Genomic DNA, 27,058 nt, shown 5'->3' with positions numbered 1-27,058 from the left:
TTCTAGCTAGTCACAGTATCACATATTTAGCAAATATTGTATTAAGTACCCCAATTCAACTACTAATTAAGGTAGATATCTAATTGCCAATCACATAAAAGCATCTCAGTACAATTGGAAACACAATCCTTTATTAAATCAATGGGGAGCATTTCCATAAAGTTATCCTTCCACTGCTGAAACCTGAGATTGAACCAGGGACCTAACGTTCCTCCAAATGAGCTATTTCAGCAGTTCTGTTTGTGTCTGTTGCTGGACTGTACTCAAATGGGATCCAAAGTCATTGGATCTCAATGTGCATTGTACAGCCAGACAATGTTACCACGTCAATATGAACCAAAATCTCTGGGGAATGATTGCAACATCATGTTAAGTGACTGGTCTGTGCATTTATTAGTGTTGTTATGGTGACCTACAAACCATGGGCAAACACAGATCATGAGGCAGGGGGTGGGCCAAACTGATTTATTATAAATCTCTGATGGAAGGTCAGAGGGCCAGGGGTTGCCAGCAGGCAAGAACAAAGCCAGATGTGGAGGCTGAGCTGATGGCTGAGAGCCTGAAGATGCGAGGGAGAGGTTAGTGTGCTGGCTGCTGAGAGAGACACTGAAGCCAGACCAGAGGAGACTGCAAAACACTAAAGACAGGATGCCTCAGGGAATCTATCCAAACATTTAGCAAAAGTAATAAGAGACATGGTCACAGAAACACCAACCTGGCAGAGTGGAAACATCAGTTCTGAGGATATGTAGCGGTCTCATTTAAAGAACTGGCTGCAGCTGGTGAGGCTCTGCTTTGACCCCAACACACCTGTTTCAACTCCTGCAAAACAAGCAGGCACATCCCTACAGAGAAAAAGAGAAAGGGAAAGAGGAAGAGAGAGACCTCTGAGAGTGATAGCAGGTCAGCCTGACCCAGAATTAGATGCTGAGGGTGAGTCATTGGCTCCATGTCAAGTACGGCTGCTCTGGGACTTTCCTGCACTTCCATATGAGTACACAGAGAGCAGCAGCAAGTCTCCCCTTCAGTGGCAACAGGTATTAATTATGCTGGACACAGAATGAAAAGAAGGCGCTTATAAACAGCCTAATTCTCTTCCAATGATGTGCTCTCCATTACATAGCAAATTGGACGGGGCGGGGTTTGGCTGAGCCATCAGCTGAAACTGAAATCAGCTGTTCTGAAATAATCTGGCATAATTCTTTCCTGAGCCTGACTTTTCTGCTTCCTGAATTGATGCTGTGTTTAATTCATTTCATTTCCACCAACTACAATTTGCAAATAAGTTTCTGTTGAAGATAAACTGCCTTAAGACACTGTACACACAATCACACTCCCCAAGCGTACTCTAAGCCCCAGGTCTAGGTACCCTTGCCCCTGGAGGGGGAAACTGCGCCCAGACCCAGGTGGTGTTACCCTTTTCCCTGCGGTGGGGAGAAGCAGACTGCCCCGACTCCGCAGCAGCAGGAGGCCCCATTTCCAGACCCCAGTCGGACGGCCAACTCCTCCTCCTAGCCCCCGCTCCAGCAGGCCGCAGAGAACGGGGGTGTGGGAAGACTCAAACCTCCCTCCACCCGCTCATATGTAGTGTTGATGTATGTGTGTTCTAAGGTGCATTTAAAACCCAGGAGGGCATGGAGCTACCTGCCAGAGCAGCAGGTAAGCGTATAGCCCTCCTGCTAGCCCTCAATGTCTACGTGTATTTAAAATTGAGAGGTGGGCAACGACGCCAGGGGTGAGGTGTACACCCTGATGGTAATTTGGAATCCGTGTAGCGTGCCCACCCCAAGATCCTATATGTATGTGTAATGAGAGTGTGAGTAATGTGAATGTCTAAGTTGTGGGATAAAATTGAGGCGGAGGCAGCCAGAAGGGGACAAAGGGGGGGGATGTCTCCTCTGCACCCTGGTGACACACCCCTACCCCAAGGCCCTGCATGTGTGGGTGATTGTGGTGGAGCGGGAAGAGGAGGCAGCTGGAGATGGGGAGGGAAGGAAGGGAGGGGCAGTGACCCCTCCTGGGGCCAGCTCCCCGCTGACCCCAGTAGGCACCCCATACTCTGCAACCCGCCAGGAAAGGGGGCCCAGGCCCATCCGGACCGGGGCCCAGTGCAGCAACGCCGCCCAGCCCCACAGAGCCCGGGACAGTCCACCTGACCCCACCACAGAGAAAACTGCACCCACCCCATCATCCACTCATCTTCCAGACTATACAAGACAATAGACGCCCAGGCTGAGATCTTCTTCCACCTCTCCTGTATCTCCCCTCCTGCAGAGAGAGTTCCTGAAGAGAGGAACTCTCCTGCAGGATTTGACAACCTCCCCACCAGTTGAAGAGCCCCCAGGTGGTTCGATGCACAGGCGGCACCCTGCGCCAGGACTGGGCCCCCATACACCCACCCGCCCACAACCCCGGCAACACACCAACCAGGACCCAAGCCCCTGAGGCTTGGCCAGGGCCCCAGCCCAGAGACGGAGTGCCCCCAGAACCTCACGCCCATCCCGGACCCACCCAGGGGCAGCCAGGCTACCAGGTTTTTTTTAGAAATGTGCTCCAGCTGTTCTCCTGATTTCTTATTTTGGCACATTTGTTTGAATGTCTTGGAACGACTCCACAGTGAGTTTTCTGCTCTCTGACCTACTCTAATGCCCTACTTGGCACCGAGGGCCCATACGCACACTTCAACCAACCTGTTTGAAGTCCCTCACTCATTTCCACAACCCTCTCCCCTTACTCTTCCTCCTCTGGTGCCCAGACCACTTTAATTTCTAACAGGTGAGGAAGCTTTAATACTTTAACAAGATCACAGAGGGAAGCCACGCCCCCCACCCCAGAGCTCATGCAGACCTGAGATCTGTTTACCAATCCAAAGTTTTGCCTTTTACTACTGAATGGAGATAGCTCGAGGTGGTCCTGTGTCAGCCAGTACAATTAATGAACAGAACAAAGGGGAAACATTACTGAACATTTCCATGTTCATATTCTCCAGCTTTCTCATTAGGAAGACAAAATTGATATAATAATATCAATTTTGTGTGTGTGTGTGTGTGTGTGTGTGTGTGTGTGTGTGTGTGTGTGTGTGTGTGTGTGTGTGTGTGTGTGTGTTCACGTGTATGCCAGTGTTGTTTTGTCACATGTTGAACACTGATCTCCCTGAAAATCCTTTAAGTGGCTCTTTTTGCTTTTTTGGGGAGTGACTTCCATGAAAAGCTCTCTCACACACTTATACACACTGGTTGACATTATACCTTACTTAGGACGTCACCCTAACCTTCACCATCACAGGTGAATGCCACTGACCCTTACTGCAACTTAGACCTAATTCTAACTTTTACCCTCAGTGGTGTAGTTGTTAACATGCAAAAGATCCTGAGAGCAGAAGGCGACACAAGCTAGTTTACTTCTAGTTCTGATCCCGAGGCTACTGTGGCGACTACTTTGGAAACAAGGAAATGTTTGGAAAAACAAGTGTTTGAGACAAAAATCAAGCATAGTACTGTAATATTTGCATGTATCTATACAAGAACACCGAATTTGGATATTTCTCTCAGAATACAATGAAAAATCTCATGCAGCACCATCCTGAGACAACGTTAGCTGAGTAAACTTACATTAAATTAACTCAAACGAAAAACCATCCCACACTGGACACAAGCAGCTTGACAAAACCTAATTCCTAATTCGGAGCAAGCTAATTGCTCAGTCACAGGAGGAAAAATAGAACGGCAACCTCCTTCAATCAACCAAAAAAATAAACAAATATTGGCTGCCTGGTGATTGTATTAACTATTTTTTTACATTACTGTTGCAACCTTATGTGACTATTCAATTCACATTTATTTATATAATGCCAAATCAATCACCAATCACCTCCAAGCATTTTACATTGTAAGCCAAAGAGACTACAGAGAAAACCCCAACAATCAGACCTTAGCAACAGTGAGAAGGACTAACTTGAATTTCAGTAAAAGAGACCTCAGGCAGGACTAGACTAGTCTGAGGGTCGACTAAATGGTTTCCCATTATTATTACTGTATTATCAGAAACAAATTACATGTAATTGCTAACTTGACCCCATTCAATCGCAGACTGATAGCAAACTGACTCCCTCTTTTGGCATGATTTAGTGCTGGCATGCTTGGAAAAAAAAAGTGAAGTGAGATAACTATCTTATTTGATAAAGAGACGATGACAAAGTTTAACTCTGAGGACATAATTTGCAGTTTAACAATAAGGTGCTAGATCCTTTAAATATGTTATTGCAATACTCGGTATATGGCAAAATGTTATAAATGTCAATGATATGGTATCTTGGGGTGTTTGGTGACTCCCACCTATATAAAAAGCAGTGAGGTCTTCGGTTTTTCTCCTTATGGTGACAATGGCCGGTGTGGCATCGGGTGAACTGAGACTCATTTGGATGACTAGACGAGTGTTTACACACACCTAGACTGATACGGGGAGATTTATAGATCACGTCACATGTGCACGTGGGGTTTTGAGACTCTCTTCGGGCTGCCAGCTTCCACACAGATCCACAAATGTAAGCAGCATTCACGTACTAACAGAAAACTGGGACATTTGGGCTTCCCGTGGAATTCCCTGATTTAAGATTACAGACGCCATATAGGAGCCTGGATGTAGTCATTCTACATCACCTGGATTAAATCTATATTCAAAAATGAGGACGAGTTATCCTACACTCGCTTAAGAGAAGGAGCTCTAACTGGCCGTTTTACAACGGAAGAACATCCAGCATGTAGTGCAGGTTATTTAAACCACATATTAACTTTCACAGGCTATTACTCGTTTTCTAGTCGAGGGATGATATATGAAAAACACATGAAGCTCAGATGTCCCAGTTCTCCACCCTCACTTGAAAGCAGCTTACGTTTGGCAGCTTAAAAAATTGTCTCCAAAGCCCACGTCGTGTGACGGGATCTGTGCATGTCACGGGGGATTTATACTTATGTGTAGGGACGTCGTAACCAGACGTGCACCAGCTTACTGGAAATGTAACTACAGGTGGCGTCGAAAGTGCTGGCAGCTGCTGTGATTGGCCTGTGGATCCCTCCTATGCATTTCCGGCTACCTGTTCGCCGCAGTTTTTGAATTTATCACCGAGAATAATAATAATCATCACCTCAGTATAAAGACTCACAAACCTTGAATTGGATAAGTGGAAAAGGGAAGGGAGGAAAAGGGATGGCTGGAGATGTTAGGGAGATAGTTTTGGCTATCAGTATGGATGTGATGAAATATACAAAGAAGTGGAAGGGGGCCGGGGGGTGGCGAGGGACAAAAAATTAGCCCCCCGGGGGGGGGTGGTGGGACAAAAAAGCAGCTGACCACTACAAAGAGTGGGGACCCAAGAGGGGGAAAGCCCCGGCATTTTATTTGTTTCCATCGTGGCTGACACCGCATATAAAACACCGGGACAGACGATAAGGTAATTACAGGGAACACCACGCAAAAGCTGGCAGCTACGTCGGTCAGTTACGTAGCTTACGTCGTCAGCTGTACAAAGGTTCACAGCAGAAGTGATGATTAGACTTCTGCGATCAACAGGCGATTCGTGCACGGCTATTTAACGACCTGTAAGTGAGCGAAAAGAACATCACAAGTATTTGTAGACATTTGTGCGCGCTGGAAGCTGGAAGTAAAAAGCTAAAATAGCAGATTTGTGAAGTTTAGCTTAAATGTGTGTGTAAATTATTACTATTTATTCACATTATGGCATCTCTTTAGATTACTCTGTATTTGTGTTTCGATTGGAGCAGGTATTTGCCAGGGCTTAGAATTTACGCACAAATGCTTGTACACTAATCTTGGTTCAGACTTGGTCTTGTCACTTTGGGACTAATTTCACTCCATACAGAATTCGGCAGCTGATCCGTGGGATCCAGACGGGACTGGAGGAAAAACCAGAACAAGGAAAAGCAGGAATTTCTGGAGTTTCTTAAGGAAAAAATGAGTAAACCTAATTACTCCGGCACCTATCATATGGTGGAGCAGGAGAATATGGACGCCTACCTGACAGGTTTAGGTACCAGTCTTTATGCAGCATATTTTATAGTATTATTACCATCAAATGTTTAATGGGTAAAACCCTCTAATTTAACATTCGTCTTTCATGCTTTTATCTTTAAATAATTGTTTATATGTTGACTGATTTATAATCTTCAGTATCTGATTTAGTGATGTGGACTGTCTACATTTCCCAGCAGCATTAGTGTAATGAAATCACCACCTTTGACCCACTTACACCCTCACAAGTGTGTGTTCACTCCACCTGCAGTGTCTGAGGTAGAAAAGATCCCCCCATAAGTGTGGCTTACAAAATCGTTCCCTCTTTTCTCCCAGATGTTAATGTTGCTTTGAGGAAGATCGTGTGTATGTTGAAGCCCACTAAAGAGATCATCCATGACCCGGAGACAGGAGCCATGAAAATCAACACACTCACTACCTTCAAGAATTTCAGCATGGATTTTAATATTGGAAAAGAATTTACTGAGGACCTGAGGATAGTGGATGGCCGTACCTGTCAGGTGTGTGTTTTGTTTTTTCCAAAGTTTGCTTTGAAGGTTAGGTACTTGAGTAAAATCTGTACATCTCCCGTTGGGATTATTCCATAACCACTCGTTGTTGTTGTTTAAAATCCCAGAATAAGAAACTTTAAAAAAGAAATTCAGCTCCTTCCCAAATAACCATTCAGTGATGGGCTATGATGATATTCTTCAGCTGAATGCTAAACAGAGCGGACTGATATCCCAGATTTATGAACTTATCAGTAACCTTAATCCATGCTCCACTGACTGTCTGAGCCTGGGACACTGACTTGGGGATAACTTTAACTGATGAGCCGTGGAACTCTGTCCTAAACTTGGTGCGCTAATCATCTGTCTTTGCTGGTGCAAAGTGTTCACTTAACTAATGCTAGATTAGTAAGGATTTATCCAAACGCTGACCCGAAATGTCCTCGGTGAGAGTCCAGACAGCAGATCTGACACACATGTGTTGGTCGTGCCCGGGATTGCCCTCCTTATGGTGAAGAATTTTTAAAGCATTTAGTGAAATGTTTAAAATGTAATACGACCCCGAGGCGGGGTTTGTGCACATTTGCCAGCCAGGACTCGTGTAATTGTGGCTTTTACCACTTTGCTTGTAAAATGCTTGAGTCTTCAGAAATGGGAAGTGTGTCATGGCCCAAACAGAGGAGGTTCCTCAGAAAATGATGTATTGATTTGATTTATTGATTTACTGATGCTCATCAGTCTGGAGAGGTTCTAAAACCATCCTTAAAGAGTTTGTCTCGATAACAGTGACAGTGTTCAGGTTACTGAGTCTAACATCAGCAGAACATGGCGATTGTGTCCATCGTAGGGGCGCAAACTCCACCTGCAGATTGCTAAAGATCTCACTGGGAAACCAGAAGGCTGTTTGAACTAGAGTTCATGTATAGATGATGCTGAAGTAGAACTTCTTAGTATGAAAGGAGAAGTCTTCTGTTTGGACAAAGGAAATGACGATGGTGGCGTCATGTTTTGGGTCTGTTTTGCTGCATTTAGTCCCAAACAGCTCGATGAACCAATGAAATCCTAATTACACGAGAAAATTCTGAAGGAGGTGACAGGATACCTGTAGTTGGATAAATCTCAGGAGAATGTGGGTCATAAAACAAAAAAATCACCCCAGACTCACAAGACTCACCATAGTGAGGTTAAGGAGAACAAAGATAATGTTATGGAAAGTCAAAGCCCAAACATTTATCTTTAACTGTTCTTTTTTTTTTAGTTATTGCTGTCTACAGGGAGTCACATGATACAAAAGATGCAAAGGTTCATGAGCTCTTACATTTAGAGATATAATATTGGATCATTTTTTATAAAACATAAATACAAATATATTCAAGTAATTTTTAAACAAATATCTAAAAATTTTATTTTTTTGGCCACATCTTTGAAAAAATTAAGTATATTTTAAAGGGTCCATGACCTTTCACGCATCACTGTATTAGTCTCCCCTTTTTGCACCGCACAAAGCTTCTTGTCTCTTTGTGTGGCTGAGTGTTGAGTGGGCTACTTTACATGCTAATGTCTCACACTAATGGCATCTCTGTGGTTACACAGACTACAGTAGATTGGGACGGAGACAAGCTGGTTTGTGTACAGCGAGGCGAGAAAGAGGGACGAGGCTGGACGCACTGGCTGGAGGGCGACAAGCTGCATTTGGTAAGGATGTACGAGGGGAACAAGAGGCCAGTGCAGAGAGAAAGCAAGGAAGAGGGAACAAGGAAAATGAAAGCTTAAAGGGAAGTGATGGAGTAATTGATATGCTAAATGAGGGAGGGGATGCAAATAAGGCAGGTTTTAGAAGTTATTCATTGGCTAATTCTGTTACCGTCTTTGTGAGAAAAGGTTTTTATTAAGAGGTCAGTGGAGTTTGTATGTGCCTAAAAGGGGAAAGTCCATCACCTGACAAAGGAGTACACACAAGCTGAATGCACAAGTGCTACAGAAGCTCAGAGGCACATTTGTTCTAGCACATCTTTCATTGCTGGTTAAGTTTTCAAACGATCAGCATTATCCCCTAAAAACCTCTCACAAATTTAGAGAAAGTGTTGCCGATCCTAAACTCAATATGCTGGGGAATACCAGCGACGGTTTCAGAGGTTACACAAAGGGAACAGTGAGGGACTAATGAAGAGGTGGAGGAGGAAAGTGGGAGCGGGCTGAAAAGACCTGATGAATAGATGGTGAAAGAGTGGAAGACGGATTATGAGGTCAAAGCATGAGCTGATGAGGGGGGTGAGGGGGGTGTTCTGGATACAATCCCAGTTTTGTGCTCGTCTTTAATGTGCCAAATGTTCTTGTTGCTTCTCACCATTCATCTCACCTCGTGTTTTTTTTCCTCTTCTTCTCCGCCTCGTCTCTGCAGGAAATGAGAGTTCAAGGCGTCACAGCAAAGCAAGTCTTCAAGAAGGCTGAATGAAGTCACTGAAAAATGTTTTACAGTGAATAGTCTCATTTTAAAGGTAGCCGGTACGAGAGTCATGTTTATAGCATTATTTATTAACAATATATTTGAAGTACAACAGCAAAACTGAATATTTGTGGAAAAAAACATTGTTCTGAGAGAAGAGAGTTGTAGAACTTTTGTATCTTATAAAGAAGTGATGCATCTGTCATGTTTATTATTTTAAATGATAAGGTGTGTGTGTGTGTGTGTGTGTGTGTGTGTGTGTGTGTGTGTGTGTGTGTGTGTGTGTGTGTGTGTGTGTGTGTGTGTGTGTGTGTGTGTGTGTGTGTGTGTGTGTGTGTTCGGGGGGGGGGTTGCTGCATCTTCATATCTAAAGTGATTTTTATGCATTATTGCACTGGAGCCCTGAACTTCTACAGAAATTACCAAATGGAAGTGCATGTGAAAACTGTCTGGCACAGTCGGATCGGACGCTAGCTGATCTTTAACCTCCGGCTTCCTGGTTCAAAGTCTGTGTGATGTCGCCTTGCGCCTGTGTGACAGTAGAACACCTAAATGTGCGGTGCATTCACTGCCAGTGAGTGGGCGTCTTGAGTCCTGCCTCCTGCACTCGCTTTCAGCTGTGCCAAGGCTGAAGAGGGAAAACTGGCGAGTACACGCTCACTCTCAGCAGAGTGACCATGCTCTCTGCTGAGCTGCACTCAATCAAGATGCCAGAGGAGGCCTGAGAGTCAGTAGTGTCTGTATGTATGAGTGATGAACTGAAAGGTTGCAAGCAAAACATGAAAAATTGAATTCATTCAATGACTGAAGGTGCTATTTTATGCAAAATTTATTACAGAAAACATAAAAATTGCCATAAAGTGACTGCAAGCACAAAACTGAAAGGATCATACATCTTCAGCTTTCAAATACAACATGTCCTCCAAATGTTAGAGACATATCTAAATACTTTTTTTTTCCCTTTAAAATTTCCAATTTTAGAACATGTTTCTTCTATTAGCACGAAGACGACATCTGTTGTGTTTGTTATAACCATTACTAGATAACCTGTTTCCAAACTTCAGTGTTTTTGCTAGGGTGACCAGATGTCCCTCTTTTTGTGGGACTCCACAGGAGTTTTATCGCATCTCCCACAAAGCAAAGTCCCACATTTTCACTGCACTTTCCTAAACTCTGTTTTGTTTTTTGTTTGTTCAGAGAAGGCTTTTTATTATATTTAACTGGAGGTTAGCCTGTCCCATCAGAGCAAGAAGTCACCAAAAAGTTAGGGGCTTGTTTAATCTGATGGAACCTACCACAAAGAAAATGATTTGGCAGTTTATACTGAGAAATACAATTTTTGTCTTTTAGCTAAAATTATATTTCAGTTTCACAGATGGGGAAATATGGCATGAAGTGACACAGTGCATGTGTGTTACAATTGACTAAAAATCTAATCTAATGTTTTTTTAGATATAGCTAATATAAGAACATGAATATAGGGTTAAATAAGGACGACTGCATAACAGGTTAATTTAGTTGGCCTTTACATGCTAGACTCATTTTTGATTTATTATATTTTTCTTTTTAAGTTGGGTATGAAACTTTCAGACATGGCATCTGGTCACCTTAATCATAATTCTGATCATCACACAAGCCTAAGATGTAATATTTCCTTCAGTTGATTTGCTTGTTAAGGTCAGTTCTCCATTAGTAGTTTAACGTTTGGCACCTGTGCCATTTCTTCATCTTTTTCCCCCCAATATAAAAAGTACAGCATAAAAAAAGTAAAAGCAAATAACTTTTATAGTTTTCAGTTGTTTCCTTTTTTAATGTTATATATAATTCTTTTATTTTTTTAATGTTTTATATAATTAAACAAAACTACAAACTTGAAAATTACACTTAAAAAAATCACATTTGTTCTAATAATATCTATAGACTCATTACCTCTGTTTTTGGGGGGTACATTAAGGCTGAGACTGTTGGATTTTTACAATGTCACATAGGTTGTATTTGTCAAGTCTTTCCATACTTGACAAGCGTGTAAACAATTTTAAGACAATTTTAACAGAAGCATAGAAAAGCAAACAAACATAAAAATCATATGCTCAGAAAAAAATTGCTAGCACCTTTAGACAAACGTGTCTGCTAAATTAATTTTTTCCCTACTTGAAAGGAAATGAGCAATACAACAGAAATCCCACTGATTTGCCTTTGTAGTGCTTCTCTCCTTTCTCTCTTCCAGCTCAATCAGCTGTAACTGTTCAAACTTCCTTCCTTACAATGATGCTTTCAGACTTTCTCTTTCACTGTTAGCTGTCAACTCAAATAACTGTCTTTAACTCAAATAACTTAAACCAATTTTTTTTAAAAGCTTAAATTAAAAATAAACTTGCAAACACCCTCCCCATATGGTCCACATATGGTTAAGCGTCTACCAAAGGTCATCTGCTCATGTCACAGCTGTTCCTCCATCCCTGACTTCTTCCTGGATGATGGAGGGGCTGGAAGAAGGGATGGCACAGAGCAGAGGAAAGAGAAATACGCTTTGAGGGGTCGTACTCCAGCATCCTCTCTAGGAGATCGAAAAAATGGTGGTGTTCTCTCCCGTGTGATAACAAGTATTCCTGTAAAACAAGGAGAGAGAGATTATATTCAAATGGTGGGCACTGAGCAGATAATGCTTATCTGTGGTCCGCCTGCCCGCGGCTCACCCTTAACGGTTTGCATTTGGATTTGACGTAGCGTCCGGCTTTGGAGCACTCATTCCAGTCTAGATGTCCACGGTGGAAATACTTCTGCTTTCTGAGAATCAAATTGAAGATTCGTCAGATCAAAGTGTTTCAGAGTGCTGTGACAATGAGAGGGTGCATGAGCGGGATACCTGCTCCTCTGAATCATCCTCTGAGGAATCGGTCCCTGTATTCTCTCCATCATAGCAAGATGCTCCTTGTTGTCATGAGTCTGTAAGTGGACACAAGAGGAAGTGAAGACCATGACAAATAAAAAGATAAGGTTCATCTCACTTTTATGTCGAATGTGTGACCTGGAAGAGTGTGAACCCTTTGTAGTATTCAAACAGGATGCAGCCGATACTCCACACATCACACGGTTGACTCCAACCCAACTCTGTGGAAGAAGGAAGAGCTTTGTTACCAACTGGACTGGACAGGTCCTGGATACTCCCCGAGCTAAAATGACATTTCTTACCAAGTATGACCTCTGGGGCTCGGTAGTGACGAGTAGAGATGATGACAGAGTGGTGTTCGTGGTCAAAGGTGGCGCTGCCGAAGTCGACGAGCCGCACTGTGGTGTCGTTTACCCGCCTCTCATTGCACTTCTAAATGGGCGACAGGTGAAAACACTGTAAACCCTCCCAACTTTGCTCATTTAAAGTATAATCTTTGTATTTTCCTGCTATTTATATGCTTTGATAAAAAAAAATAAAGAGCATTAGGCTTGAGCTAATGTGATGAAAATAACATAAAAAGTTATGAACAATTTTACAATACTGCAACACGGTAGGACAAAACAAGAACTAGTCTATTAGATTAGAAAAACAGCAACAACAAAAACGCTACCATCGGCTGTTTCCATGTGCACAAGGGGTCACTGTAGCTGGTAGCTCTGCATGTTTGATTTGGTTGCGTTTTACAGCAGATGCCCTTCGTGACACAGCCCCACCAGCAGATAATCTCCCACTTCTTTTTTGGTTGGATTAAACTAATTAGATTAAACATCTCAATTAACTAACTGAATCAACGTCTCACAACATCTCAGTTAACCCAGTTAACCTTAAAAAACCCTGCTTGGTGGATTTAACTCATTCCAAGAAAGTCAACAAGCTTGTTTTCCCTAATATCAAAAACAGCTCTGAGCCCATAAATCGGTCTTATACAGTATGTGTTTCTCTCCTGAACAGTCTTGGCTAATTAAAACATATAAAAACTAAGTGCACCCTATGATTCATGTGCTTGGCTTTAAACAGGACCACCTTTAGCAGCAACAACTTGAAGTTTGTTTTCTGACTTGCTTCAAATTATGTTTATGCACAGCTCCACTTAGAGGTCAGCACTTGGTCTATGTGCCTGCAACACTTTGACTCTGTTGCAGACAGGCTGGTGCATTTGGGACCAATTTCAGCCAAGCTTCATCTGGTCCTATATTTGACTCTAGAATACTTTGGTATACAAAATTCTTCACAGTCAACTTAATGAGTGCAAGGTCATTCAGTCGAGCCCAATTCGTCTCCCCTCCATCACTGTGCATGACAGTCAGTATGAGCTGTTGCTATGTCATTTTTTGCTAAATGCAACACTGTGTCTCCACTTTGGTCTTGTCTGTTCACAGGACATTGGTCCAGAAGCCGTGTGATTTGTTCAGATGCAAACCTAAGCCATGCTGCCGTCATAAAGTTTAATAAGCTTGGACATCCTGATTTAACAGGAAGCAGTAAGGGTGCATTTAGTTTTCTTTTTCATGTGGCTGTGAAAAACTAAGAAAAAGTGGAGATTTCCATAAATAAAAAATCAGCAATATGTCTTAGAGATGCCACACATTTTCCTGCAAAGGTCAACAAACAAGCTGCAGCCTTCCTGGATAAATATGAGATCATAAAAAGCATACATGTGGGTGTCTGAGTTCTGCTGAAACAAATTTGCACCCAAATGAAAAGCTGCATTTTTTTGCCATCATTAATCCCTGCTTTTTCTACCATCCCCTGAAGCGCTCAGCCTTCACGCCTGCAGCCATTTCTGACCTTCTCGGCGTTGTATGTGAGGGAGTAGTCCGAGTTGACAAACAGGATGTTCTCAGGCTTCAGGTCAGTGTGAGTCAGCTTGTTGTCATGGAGAACTGCAGAGGAAATGGGGGCGAAGTCCAAATGAGGAAGTTTATCATGAGCAGACACACGTCAAATCTCAATTGATTGGTTGGTTGGTTGGTTGGTTGTAGACAGCTGGATGTGACAGATTTACAGCAGCTAATTAACTGTTAGTAGATAGGATATTACAAAGATTATATATCAGAAACCCAAATGAAGCCACTCTGTCTGATGAAGTGTTGGTTTAATTAAAGCAGAGGGACTCTTTGATGGTGCGATACGTTCCAGCTGAGGAGTAACCTCCAGGGCCGAAAACTGAACCCGAGGTGAAGCTGCCAAAAACTACAGCTTCTCTAATGGCCACTTGAGGCCAGTTCCAAAAGCAAGTCAATCCCCATGACCCCATGTATTAAAACACATGTTTACAGTACCAAAAAACCTTTGGCTTCTGTGGATAGTTTCCACTTTCATAAAAACGCTACAGAGCCGACCTTTTTGTAATAACTTGTCCACTTGGATACTAGAGTTAAGGATGTGGCTGCTTTGGTTGGCAGGTCTCCCAACACATGCAGCTGGAGCCAAGTGGCATTTGAGTTTTTAAAAAAGCTTTTTAATAGAGAAATTTAATATTATTACATCCTGTGTGGTACAGCCCAGCTTCAGGTTTAGTTTGCAATATCTGTGCATTGCATGTGCATCCAAAAATATGATACCTCTTGTCTCCAAAAAATGAAAAACAAAAACATTTTAATGACCAAAAAAGTAGCATTAAACTAATCTAAACCAATGTGTGAAGTCACAGTGGATGAACCCATCTTCTATAAAATCTGTGGCTGCAGCTCAGCTTTTGTGCTGTTTATGTTTGAATATTTAGGAGTGCATGCTCTGCTTTTATTTTGGAGAATCGTAGGCCATGGTTTACAGCATCCTGTCTCATTCTGAAGTTAATTTGTCAGCATGATATTAAGCAAATGATACCATGTTATGGCTACATAACAAATGGTTGTACTGAATATGAAATTAATATTTGATATGATGAAATTAGAAATAGCAGACTTGTCTGCTGACTACAGAGATTTGCAAATGATTGCGTTCGGTTATTGACTAGAATTAATCAGTGAATGATATCAATCATCGTGAATGAAATCAATCACTCACTGCCCTAACTGCTCCTGCATCTTGCTCTAATTTTCCGTGTTTAATCTGCTTAGTCTCATCCCTGGCATTGATGCAGAGGTGCAGCAGAAAAGGGAAAGTGGTGCTGCACAATCTGTATGATGCATACTGGACTCACAGCTGACAGCGTGGCAGATCTGCTGGGCCATGTGTCGGATCTGGTTAATTGGATACGGCAGGAAGTTGTTTGATTTCAAGAAGTCAAATGTGCTGAGAGACAGCAGCTCAAAGGAGATGCACACATGGCCGTAGTAGTTAAACCAGTTGAGCATCTGCACGCAGTTACTGATGAGGAAGAGAAACAGAGGGTGAAACATAAAGCACATGAAACGGGTGACGGCGTTTCAATCACAGACTCACTGTTTGTTGTGCGGATCATTCTCACTGATCTTCTCCAGGACGTTGATTTCAAGTTTGGCTGCTTCTCTGTATTTGTCCTGGTTCTTTATGATCTTCAATGCGATTTGATTTCCTCCTCTGTGTTTAAACACTGCTTTTTTTAAAAATACCCCCCCACACACATTGCACATTGATTCAATTTGAAACTCCTGATGAAAAACCTACCTGCTGTGGTCCACACACTGAACCACTTTCCCAAAGGTCCCCTCACCTAAAGTGTCGACTATCTCATCTGCAAGACAGATAGAGATCAGCTTAATGACGGAGCACCGTAACGAGGCTGCTTACTCTTCCTACATCTGTAGTGCAACCTACATCTGTCGTCAAGGATGTCACCACTTTTGTAGATCAGGTGACCATTTTCAGAGTCCCTCTCACTGTCGTTTGCAGCCTGGCCGCTTCTTTTCTGCAAACAAAGTCAGCCGCATTCATGACAAGGTGGAGCAAAAGATCAAAAAAACATCAACCTGCTTCTGTCATACCCCACCTAAAAACACACCGAGTAACATCTGACCTCTGGGTCTGTAAGGAGAAAGGTCACCAGCTGGACATACCCGTGCACTCAAGCTTGCATGGTTACAGAAGCTCCCACAGCTTTGTGTACTTCCTCCTGCCGAGGCTGTCCTAATGCAGCCATGATTAATGCATTAAGGTTGATCTCAAAGACCTGAGCCTGCCCTAAAGGGGGCTCATAAGAAATGCCAGATGACTCTCTTTGGAGGAGCTGAGGCTCTATTTCCATCCACATTCTGAGACTGTTATTAATATCAGAAGCTCAGCATGTGAGTAACTGACACTTAGCGCACGACACGGGCCACTGACATACATAAACACAAGCAATCTGCACGGGATTCATTGTTAGAAAGCTGGTGATCTTTAAGAGATCAACACATAGTGCAGCTGGTTAAAAGTAAATCACACAGACTTAGAAAGAGACACAAAAACATGCTCAAAGAACGCAGATACTCACAGAAAGGCAGAGGCAAATACAGTCCAGAAAACCCTTAAACAGAGAATGCAGCTCTGTCTTTCCCATCGCACAGCAGTGCAGATCTTCTCAGAGAAAAGACGAGCCTGAGTGGAAGAGAGGCGGATGGAGGGATGCTGCACCGAAGGTGAAGGCGAGATGCAGGTGAGGTAGCGGCAGGAACAAAAGGCGATGAGGAGATGTGGAGAGGAAAAGCGCCAAGGTCGGCACGATAAATAGTCAAGCAGCAGCACAGGAACAAACTGGAGGACGAGGAGTTGTGAAAAAGTAAAAAATAGCCTGCAGTGTTGTCAGCTGAGACCAGAAGTGAAAGGAAGACACGATGCCGAAGCTTCACCACGAAAGTGACAAAAGAAGAAAAAATATCTTAGGGAGAATAGAGAAAAAGGCAAAGGCAAACACTGAAAGTAAGCGAACACGACAGCTGAAGCAGACAAACACAAAAAGCGAGGAACAGACGGACAGAGAGGAGGGAGAGCTGAGACAGACGCTAAGAATAAACTTTGGTCACAACCCCCTGAGAAAGTTTTCAGATGAGAATCAAGATGTGGGCACAGGGGCTGAGTGGATCCAGTTTCACTCAACTTACTTACTCTCCTCCTTGCACCTCCTTAACCCCGGCAGTATGTTTTTCCACACCCGTCCTCCTCCTCCGCATGCTACAGATACTTTGTTGCGTGCATGCAGCGCACGCTTTCGTCACAGAAATAACTCACAGAGGTCACAAAAATTCATTTATTTTGCAGTTCAACAGAACACAGCACACTTCAACTGAGTGCACAGAACAACAACGACAACGCTTCTGTTTGATCGCAGATAAAACGATAAAAATTGTTAAAATATTTATCAGAAATCTCATAAACCTGGTAGCACTAAGGAACGATTATAAAAACAACACTTAATGGCATTAAAAGCTCAATAAAATGCTTTTTAAACCCTTCTTGTGAAATGATCTCTCACAAAACACTGTTGAACACAAAGTTTTCAGTCTGGCTTTAAGACGGGACAAGTCCGATCAGGAGGCTCAGCGCTGCTTCGCTGCTTCCTTGTTACAAAGGCAGATGTATTTCTTCATAGTTGGAGCCTCGAAATATGAAGATGTCACCATAAGGCTCATCCTGCTCCACACGCAGCTTCCTGGCAGATAAAGATGCTACCAACCAACATAACACACACATAAACGGTCACTGAAACACAGAAAAGATCTCATGTTTTTAAAGCAAATTACTTTCCTATGAATGTACACGAGTCACCACTTTGTTTGTTCATCAGTTCATTCCTAAAGCTTCCACTAGTGACACTGTTTGTTATTTAAACCTTTATAAACTGAAGGTCACGGGCCAGGGACCGCGACAGCCTTGGTGCTGTACCGTTGATACAATTTTAACATGAGTGACAGGACAGTTCGATGATAAGTGAAAGTGCCTCCTTACCCAGAAGCCGCTGAAAAACATTGCTGACAGTTTTGCGGTTGACCTCGGGCGGCAAGAGGGACTGAAAAAGCAGAGGCTCTACTTCACCCTCGGCCAATTCTGGCAGCAACCTGGCAACAAACAAACCATATTCCTGTCTCCAATTTAAACTCAAACATCGGGAGAGACTAAAGAGAGAGTCGTCTCTGCTTTTCTGCTGGTTATTACCGAGGTGACTCTGCGGCTACTCTCCCAGGCAACTCGTCCGACACCTCTGGGATGTCCCTCAGTGTAGAAATAGACCTGGAGAGAGTGGACCTGCCAAATGATGGGTGCACATGAGTGTGATTGCTCACACACACACACACCTGCACATCAACACACACAGAGATCTTTCTTTGATACTTACTCACCCTTCGGATAGATATAAGGGGGAGATCTCTCGAGACACCTCTCTCTGGTCACTGCCCTCCAGTGGGAGTGTACCCTGTGCTGGATGTATACATGCATATTAGTGACACACGCCTGACCTGACCTCTGACCTCAGCCTCACCCCATGTGAATGCACAGAAGGTTTTAGCTTGTGCCAAATACATCTGCAATGCTAATACACCGAGGACAAAATGTTACATCCAGTTACGCTAAAAAAAAAACCCCCACCACACCTGCTAATTTAAACCTAAAAATTGCTTCTGCTCTGTTTTGTGTGTTGTGAATTTCTACCTTTAATCCAAAGACTGTATATAAAGATGGACGTAACTGAGTAGTTCTGCAGGAGGTTTCTTCCTGTTAAAAGGGAGTTTTTCCTTCCCACTGTTGCCAAGTGCTTTCTCATAGTGGGTCGTTTGATTACTGTGGGTGTTTCTTGTTTATTTGTTTAACAAAGTAGGGTAGCTTACAGTATAAAGCACCTTGTGAGACAGTTGTTGGGAATCGGTGCTTTAAATAAAACTGAGTGTAACTGAATGTTTGTGATTTGTGGTGTGTTGAAATCATGAGTGATTAGTGAGTGGGTTGGGCGAGTGATTTAAAATTCAGGACACTGCACACAGTAGCAGCATGCAAGGTAGGCCCGGATAAAGCATTCATCATGCTCACTGATTCTAATAGGGATCATAATAAAAACATACTGCCTTGAAAAACACTTGAAATTAGTGCTTGAGATCTTAAACCCTTCAGGAAAGTGTTTACTAAGCTATCAGGGTGGTGCAACTTATGGTGTCGCCCCCTGCTGGTCATGATTTCATCAATAGCTTTAGTTTTTAGAACTGGAATCTACATCCATCTTTGCATACTGGTGATAATCTTTGATAATCTCACCTGAAATATCAAGCATCTCTGTTTCTGCCATTTCTCTGAGGACCTGCTTCACACACAGACACACATAATGAGTTAACAACTGTATTTGTTTGTCCATCTCCTGCATTCAAAGCCTTTGCAGACATCCCTGCCAATCGCTGCCCACATAACAAAACCCTTTTCCACACCTCTCTTTCGGGAATCTCCATCATCTCACGCTCTCTCTCCCTTTCAGAATCAGTGGATTCGGGGCCTCGCTCCCCAACTTGCAGGTCCGAGCCTGAGAGGGGTGTGATGGTTGCACTCTGTCGCCATAGAAACTGAACCTCTTCAGGCAAGACTGCAGGGGGAAAATAGCTTCGTGGTTTATTTTTGAAAAGGTTACTTGAGTCACACCATTAATAGAGCTGGAGCGGCCGCTGGATATAAGAAGTGAGGGGAATAAATAGAATTCAAGGTTCCAGACTTTTACTGCAACAATTTAGAGGAGCCAGCATGAAAAATATTAGCAGTTAGATTATTACAAGCCTGTAATTAGACCATAATAGTATGACCATACTAGAAAACCAACAGTGCACAGCTCTACCCGGTTTCCATCTGAGTAATGAGTAAGGTATATAAGTGAGCTGAGATTTAAACAGATGTTTCTGGGGTGAGGAGAGGATGCTTTGCTCTATTTTTAGCAGCTGTGATACTGACAGGTGCAGGGCTTGTTGAAGAGATCCGCAGCAGGAAGGATCCTTTGAAAGGAAAGCGGGGCAAGGAGTGGTCGCCTCGTTTCGGTCAAAGGGTCGTCGATCTGTCGCTGCAGATCGTCCTGGGAGAGCTGTGTCACTGGGTCAAAGAAGATCAGCTGCCTCCTTCTCCTCTTCCTCTTCTTCATCTCTGGTGAAGCCACATCCTGGGGGTGAGGGAAATAGATTGACTAAAGGGGACCAGAGATTTGTAAGTTGTAGATAATGTCTTGTTTTTATGTTACCACTTAGTAAAAGAGGGTTGGTGAGATTTTTCAAAAGGGGGTGGGGGTAGCAACCCTACAAAATATTCCTCCAGTTGGTGTTAATCTTCCACCAGAATGGAAAGCTCTCAGGGAGGCTTCACACTCAGTTTTAAGACATTTCTATTCAAGACCTAAACAAAGCAAAATGACAGTAATTTTCACTTTAAAACAAGAACTGTAATCTCTGAATAACTTATTCAAAAGATTTCAGTTGGTGAATATGGACTCTATATAATCTAAGCAAAGTATCATACGCGAGCCACTTTATTAAGTACAGCCATTTAACTTCTTATTAATACAAATATCTAATCAGCCAATCAAATGGAAGCAACTTTGCATATTTAGAATTGCAAGCATTTATGATTCCAGGTCGGGAATGCCTAAAGACAGCACTCCACTGCTGAAACCCGGGATTGAACCAAAGGACCTTTAGAGCTTCAGTGTAAAGCTCTCCCAACTGAGCTATTTCAGCATGTTTGGGTAAGCAGGTAGAGATAATGAACAAAAAGACGTGCTGAAGTTCAATCTCAACATCAGAATGAGGAAGAATATAGAGAGATTTAGGTGTTTTTGTCACAAAACCATCTGTAGGGTTTAAAGAGGGATGGTCAGAAAAGTTGTGATATAATGTGGAAGATATTTTCTTTGCACGCTTTGGGCCCCTCAGAGCCTGAGCATCATTTAAACACCACAGCCTACATCAGTATTGCTGCTATGTCCATCTGTGTGCCCATCCTGCTTCCAGCATGATAACAAAGCTGAAATCACCTTTTTTTTTAACCATGACAGTGGGTTCACATCTCAGTTGAACAGAGCACCTTTGGGATGTGGTGAAACAGCAGATTCACATTGTGGATGTGCAGCCATCAAATCTGCAGCAACTGAGTGATGCTATCATGTCAATCTGGACAAACTTGATTCATTATTTATTATCATTTTTAGCTGCACATATAATCTTACATGTTTGACCTTTTTAAATAGTACTGGCAGTAATGAGAGCATCACAGGGTCTACAGATTGGTGTGTGTGGGAGAGGTAAAGATACTTAATGTTCGTCTGTTAGGGCAAAACCGTTTACAGCCCTTTCTGTCTTTGTTAAATACATTAAATATTTCTGTCATTTAAGTAAAACCCACAAAAGCCAGCACCTCTAACTCCAGACTTCTTAGACGCCTTTCACGTTCCTTTGCTGCAGAGGGCGGAGAAGGCAGGCCGGGCACAGGGACGGGGGTGAGCTGGTCTGTGGGGGGCTTCTCTGCGGGCAGGCCTGGCTCTTCCTGAGGCAACAAAATAGCCTCCTCACTGGAAAGAGTAGTGGGCTGCAACCTGACACAGGTAAAAACACAGTAAGTGGATCACTGTTTGTTTGTCGTGGTATTTTCTGCTTACATAAGTGTCTCTAAGTTACTCTAGAGTGGATCCTGTGAGCTCCTTTGCTCCGTATTTCTCCAGGTCGCCCTCTTGTTCTTCCCGTTCCACCTCTTTTTCTTGTTCCCCTGCCGCCACCTTTTCTCCCGGTATCTCCAAATCTCCTGTTAGAAAAGATTATAGATTATGTTATGTCCCATTCTACGTTTTGTTTTTTTTTCTTGAAAATGCAAAATCACAGAAGCTTTTTGCTACACACCTTCTGGAAAGTGATCTGTTTGTGCCATCAGGAAGTCAATAGTATCTGGATGGTCATCAACCAGCTCTGCACCCTCAAACTAGCAGTAAAATAAGGCAGATGATGAGCAGAGATATTACACTGAAGATCTGTTTCCCTTTTACTCCCGTACCTCTGTAACGGGGATACCAACAGGCTCCGCCTCTCTCAGAGTGATAGCCTCTGGAGACACTGTTATACCTGAGAAAACAGAGTCGTGAATACACATTAATATAAAAGTCACCATTTCAGCATCAACTCCACAGAGGCCAGCAGAAGCTATGACTAATCATGTTTAAATTAAAGTGCTCTCCTCCGCTGAGTGAAATTTAGCTGCACAACCCTTCCTGACTCTGAGGCATCACTTTCTGCAAATTAAGTGTTTGAAGGCACTTTGCTCTGCTCTGCTTTGACCTGCCGTTTTCTTTCTGCTCCTCACTTCTGGCTGGATTTGCAGTGTGAGCTCATGCAGGGACGTGCACATGCTGCACATCCCTGGAAAGAAAAATAACCCATGTGAGCAGATATTATTTGTACAACTAGTGCAGGTGTATCTGCTTAAAGTGCATATGGTTCCTGCTTCTATAGGAATTAAGAAGATAAGTAGGTGCTGCTAAATAAACTTGATTTGATTAACAAGATCCGTGCCAAAGATGAAATAAGATGCAGTAGTGATTAAAAAAAGCTTTCTGCTCCTTCTTTTGGTGTATCTGTATATATTATTCATAGAACAGCAACATTCTGGGAGATGCTGAACGATTCTTGAGGTAATGGTAAGTTCAAAGCAATACTTGGGAAAGTGTGAGTTGATCATCAGCCAATGTGAGCACCTCTATAAAACAGAGACTTTGTCAGTTTTCTGGTCTGGGGCACTCAGATTTGTGCTAACACAACACCAAGGAGGAAAGACAGCAGGGAAGCATTTGTTGTTGCCCATCAATCTGGGAAAGGTTAAAACGCCATTTCAAAACAATTTAAAGTCCATTCAACTTTCTACAGTGAGAAAAGTTATTCACAAAAGGAAAACATTCAAGACAACTGCACACAGGTGAGACGACACAATGCTCAGAGAAATTGGAAAAAAACAAAGAGCCACATCTCAGACTCTCCAGACCTCAGTCAGCATGTTAATTGTTCATGACAGTGCAATCAGGAGAAGACTGAACAAGTACAGCTTGTTTGGGTTGCCAGGAGAACATCTCTCTCTAAAAGGATCATGGTAGTTTAAATCTGAACAAACCACAAGACTTCAGGAACAATGTCCTTTAGAGAGATGAGACCAAAGTGGAGATATTTGGCCATAATGAACAGCGATATGTTGGGTGAAAGCCAAACACTGCATGTCAGCACAAACACCTCATACAAACTGTCAAATACGGTGTTGAGGGGTACCTTACAGTCACAGAGTCATGAACTCCTCTGCATGCTAAAGTATTATAAAGTCAAAGGTGAAGCCAGCTGAAGCCTGGCTGAATTATGTCATACAACAGGACAATGATCACAGCAGCAAATCTACAACAAAATGGTTGAAAAAGAAAAGAGTCAAAATCTAGAACTCAATCTGACAGAAATGGTCCTTAAGAAAGACCAACTCTTGGCAACAGCCTATACCTAGGAGGGGTTTTAGGTATAAGTAAGTAAGTAAGGGACCTTGAGAGAGCTGCGCACAAATATATCCCCACAAACCTTAATGAACTACTTCATAAAGAGGAGTGGGCCAAAATTCCTCCACAACTACGTGAGGGACTGATAAAGTCACAGGGAAAGTGATTTCTTCAAGCTGTTGCTGCTAAAGGTGGTTGAACAAGCTGCTGGATCAGGTCGTGTACTTAGCTTTGCACTCAATGTTTCTACATTTTGGCTTTTTGTTAAATTAATTATGACAAGTGTTGTTCATTTGAGGCTGTATTTAAATGATTTTAAGACCTGCTAAGCTCATTTTTTTAGTCTGACTCGATACATACATAAAAAGGAAAAACAAGTACACGTTTTCACTTTGGTGACTTTGACACATCCTACCGTTTTCCAGTGCAGCAGCTGGACTGATCAGTTCAGGATGCTCAGGAGAAGCTTCTCTCAGATACTCCCAACTCATCTGAGAATCAATACAGCCAGAGAACTCTTAGTTTATGAACTAATAAGATGATTTACAGCTCAACTTTCACTTATTAACTGCTACTATTTAGTTGCGACCTGTATTAGTGTACTGGGGCTGGGCATGGCATCCTGCAGCTGCATCACTCCAAATAAAGGGTCAGGAGTTCCGTCTGTCTCCTCCAGCAGAGTCAGGACATCTGGCAGGACCAGAGATGGTCTGGAAAACAACGGGAAGCTCAGTGCCAGGAAACAGCTGTTACTTTGAGATTGAACATGAAGGTAAATATGCTGAGCATAATTTCTCACCTGCTGTGGTCATCCATATCAATTTTCTGTGAGGTTCTCTGTTTGACCAGCTTTCCCACAATGGACTGAAGTTCCTCTGAAAGGACAACAAATGAATCAACATCAGGATGACTTATGTCTCTCCTTCCTGCAGTGTGTTAACGCCTCCTTACCCAGAAGAATAGCACACTGCCGGTGGTAGACCACAACGACACCATACTGAAGCTGGGAGGACAGGTAGAGGGAGAATCGGGGTCGGGGCAGACCTGGACGAGGTGGTGGGACCCGCTCCAACACGTAGTTTATGATGTCATCGCTGGATGAGCATTAACTTTATTTTAATATGCAAGCAAGGTAAAAATGTGAGAAAATGACTCAAATAGGTCCTTACCAGGTGCTTCTAATGTTGACTTTCAGGAAATCCCGACGGGGAACCTTGATGCCTTTGGTAGCTGCCAGCCTGAAATGGGCACAGGCGATTAATGACCACTCATGTTTTATTTTACTGAAGATGAAAATCAGGATTAAAAGCTAAAGATAGAATAAATAATGTATAATCTTTTAAACTGTACCAGAAAAGAACTAAAGACAGTCTGTGGTTGGGAAAAGTTTATGGTACCATTAACACACGATTCACCTCTCCGTCCACTCGCTCTTGTGCTCCATTTTTGGAGTAAAACTGAGCAAGTATCAGTTAAAAATACCAATAGATTCTCATAGTTTTGACACCATTTGATGCTCATTGTTGCATTTGGGCATTTTGGCTTTTGTCATATTTCTTGTTTGAAGATATTCAAAATATTTTCAGTCAGCGAAAGGTCTGGTCTGCAGGGAGGCCATCCAGCACCTGGACTCTTCTACTATGAAGTCATCCTGCTGGAATAGATGCAGTATGTGGCTTATCATTATCATTGTCTTGCTGAAATATACAAGGATTTCCCAGAAAAAAAACCTGGTCTGGATGGGAGCATATGTTGCTCCATAGGTAGCAACATATGCTAGTTGCTTGCACAGTCAGGCAGCATTCCCATCAGACATGCAGGCTTTTCAACTGAGCACTGATATCAATGGTCCCTCTCCTCTTCAGTCCAGAGGACGCTCCATGAATGTTTTATAATAATTTGTGGCTGGCACACTGAACTGTGTTCACAGACGACTTCTCAAAATGTTTCTGAGCCCTGCAGTGACTGGTTTTTGGCAGATTCACATCTGTTTTTGATGCAGCGCCGCCTGATGGCCGGAAGATCACAAGCGTCCAGTTTTAATTTCCAGCCTGTTCCCGCCTTGTGCACAGAGATTTCTCCAGATTATCTTTTAAATTTTATATACTGTAGATGATGAAATATTCAAAGACTTTGCAATTTTCATTGAAAAACATTACTCTAAAATCCCACAAAGTTGATTCTATTCATCTGGACGTTTTCAGTGGGAGAAACGTTTCATCACTCATCCAAGTGACTTCTTCACTTCTCCAACTCGCTGTGAATGATACTCATGGCCATTGATTAATGGTCATGCATCAAAATGTTACTCTGAAATTGTTCCACAATTTTGCAGATGCATTTTTTCCAGATTGATGAATCTCTGTCTATTTAAGATGCTGTTTTAATGCTCAGTCATGTTACTCTGCTCTGCTGCCAATTAAGTTAGTTGCAAAATGTTCCTCCACCCGTCTCCCCCTCCAGCCCAGCATCTTCGAGATATGTTGCTTAAAAGAAATTCAAACTGAGCTAATATTTTACATGATTAAACCCGTCTCAGTCGAAACATCTCATATGTTTTCTGTGTTCTACTGAGAGTAAAATATGGATTTATAAAATTTGCAGATCACTCCATTGTTGTTTTTATTTTCATTTTACACAGCATAGGACAGTGAATTCTTAAGTGTACTTAGGACAAATGTACAAATGTGTACTTTTTTTTAAAGTACATATTTGTATATGAAAAATGATTCCATCTTTGTCACATTAACAATTTACCAGTTTTTAACCTTTAATAGATGCAGTTTCATTTGCTTTTAAGCTAAAAAAAACGATCGAAATGACTTTGATCATCATATAAGGAATTTTTTTCACCGTTTTAAAAATGTCTGAAAGTACCTTGAATAAATACAAAGATGGGAATGCCCTCATTTTACGCTCCATGTAGCCTTTTATCTCTCAATCTTCAAAGCTAGCGTCTTTTATAAACAAGGCTTCAAATACTTTAAACTTGGTGTTTATGTTTGCTTAACCTCAGCTGCACCTGCACCGTGCGATCTTTTTTTTCTAACACATTTAAATATACATATGCACTCAGAGGCAGAATGTGAGTTTTACATGCATAAAAATGTTGGTAAAATGTATGTAAAATTGATAAACTCGCCCCAAAACTAACACACAGTGCACCGGCCATTTTCCCTGTGAGGAAGTACATACATTTAATTACTTTAACGGGTCGACAGAAACATGCTTCTGTTAGGCTTTTATAGACTACATTATTAATATGTTTAACCACTTAAATGTATTTAAACGCCCTGTTCTCTCTGGTTAAAGGAAGACTGGAACATAAAACGTAACTACCAGTGAGTCAATGTATACTTCAGGGGTTTGTGCACATTAGCAACATTTTTTCCCAGATTTAAGCTTTTTCATGATTAGAAAGTAGTCTAAAATACCCCTTTTCCTATTAAACGTAATGATTTTTAAGACATCTTATCAATAATGTTAGCTGACATGAAACGGTCTAATTAGCCATGCTGATGCACTGTGGAGTACATCTATTTGTTGATTGAAAGATTTTAACCAGGTTTTTACTCACCAGATGGTAGAAAAGCATCCTGTGTGACGCTTTAAAACTGTGGGATAGTAAAACATTTCAGCAAATTTTTGATAAATCAGTTAATTAGCGGATAAAATCCGATAGATCACAGCTTCCGATCTACATCAGAGCGGATTCTCTCCACTGTGAGATATGAATGTTAGCCAGTTTG

The 27,058-nt window shown here is 42.3% G+C and overlaps 3 protein-coding genes and 1 non-coding gene across 9 annotated transcripts; 1 reads left to right on the top strand and 3 right to left on the bottom strand.

Moving 5' to 3' along the window:
• Window positions 1–858: 858 nt before the first annotated feature.
• Window positions 859–9,182, top strand: LOC116320959 (retinol-binding protein 1-like). 4 transcript variants are annotated; one of them, XM_039619579.1, is made up of 5 exons: window positions 859–1,037; window positions 5,879–6,046; window positions 6,364–6,548; window positions 8,130–8,231; window positions 8,938–9,182. In XM_039619579.1, the coding sequence occupies exons 2-5, from the start codon at window positions 5,971–5,973 to the stop codon at window positions 8,989–8,991; spliced, it is 417 nt and encodes a 138-aa protein (XP_039475513.1). In that variant the 5' UTR covers window positions 859–1,037; window positions 5,879–5,970; the 3' UTR covers window positions 8,992–9,182. The 4 variants fall into 4 exon arrangements, with proteins under 4 accessions (XP_039475513.1, XP_031596575.1, XP_039475514.1 ...); XM_031740715.2 differs by lacking the exon at window positions 859–1,037 and adding an exon at window positions 5,344–5,449; XM_039619580.1 differs by lacking the exon at window positions 859–1,037 and adding an exon at window positions 5,459–5,597 and having other exon boundaries at window positions 5,879–6,040.
• Window positions 9,183–9,793: 611 nt separating this feature from the next.
• Window positions 9,794–16,932, bottom strand: clk2b (CDC-like kinase 2b). Of its 3 annotated transcripts, XM_031740725.2 has the most exons (11): window positions 16,332–16,932; window positions 15,677–15,767; window positions 15,527–15,593; window positions 15,323–15,439; window positions 15,081–15,247; window positions 13,724–13,818; window positions 12,175–12,304; window positions 12,011–12,093; window positions 11,849–11,928; window positions 11,679–11,769; window positions 9,794–11,591 (listed from the first exon to the last, which is right to left on the bottom strand). In XM_031740725.2, exons 1-11 carry the CDS (start codon window positions 16,395–16,397, stop codon window positions 11,409–11,411), a joined length of 1,170 nt encoding a protein of 389 aa, XP_031596585.1. In that variant the 5' UTR covers window positions 16,398–16,932; the 3' UTR covers window positions 9,794–11,408. The 3 variants fall into 3 exon arrangements, with proteins under 3 accessions (XP_031596585.1, XP_039475330.1, XP_039475331.1); XM_039619396.1 differs by having other exon boundaries at window positions 15,323–15,593; window positions 15,849–16,932; XM_039619397.1 differs by having other exon boundaries at window positions 15,323–15,593; window positions 15,916–16,932.
• Window positions 16,933–17,989: 1,057 nt separating this feature from the next.
• On the bottom strand, window positions 17,990–26,876 carry LOC116320953 (meiotic recombination protein REC8 homolog). The gene is made up of 15 exons (XM_039619395.1): window positions 24,935–26,876; window positions 24,479–24,547; window positions 24,261–24,403; window positions 24,109–24,184; window positions 23,899–24,019; window positions 23,725–23,800; window positions 21,839–21,906; window positions 21,688–21,766; window positions 21,469–21,592; window positions 21,209–21,386; window positions 19,760–19,961; window positions 19,249–19,400; window positions 19,082–19,127; window positions 18,171–18,253; window positions 17,990–18,079 (listed from the first exon to the last, which is right to left on the bottom strand). The coding sequence occupies exons 1-14, from the start codon at window positions 24,997–24,999 to the stop codon at window positions 18,171–18,173; spliced, it is 1,482 nt and encodes a 493-aa protein (XP_039475329.1). The 5' UTR covers window positions 25,000–26,876; the 3' UTR covers window positions 17,990–18,079.
• trnaf-gaa lies at window positions 20,459–20,532 on the bottom strand. The gene has a single exon. It is a non-coding gene; the product is annotated as a tRNA-Phe (tRNA).
• Window positions 26,877–27,058: the final 182 nt, after the last annotated feature.

Source organism: Oreochromis aureus, linkage group 11, assembly GCF_013358895.1.
Source record: "Oreochromis aureus strain Israel breed Guangdong linkage group 11, ZZ_aureus, whole genome shotgun sequence".
Lineage (NCBI taxonomy): Eukaryota > Metazoa > Chordata > Actinopteri > Cichliformes > Cichlidae > Oreochromis > Oreochromis aureus.
This window is presented reverse-complemented; position numbering and strand designations above follow the sequence as displayed.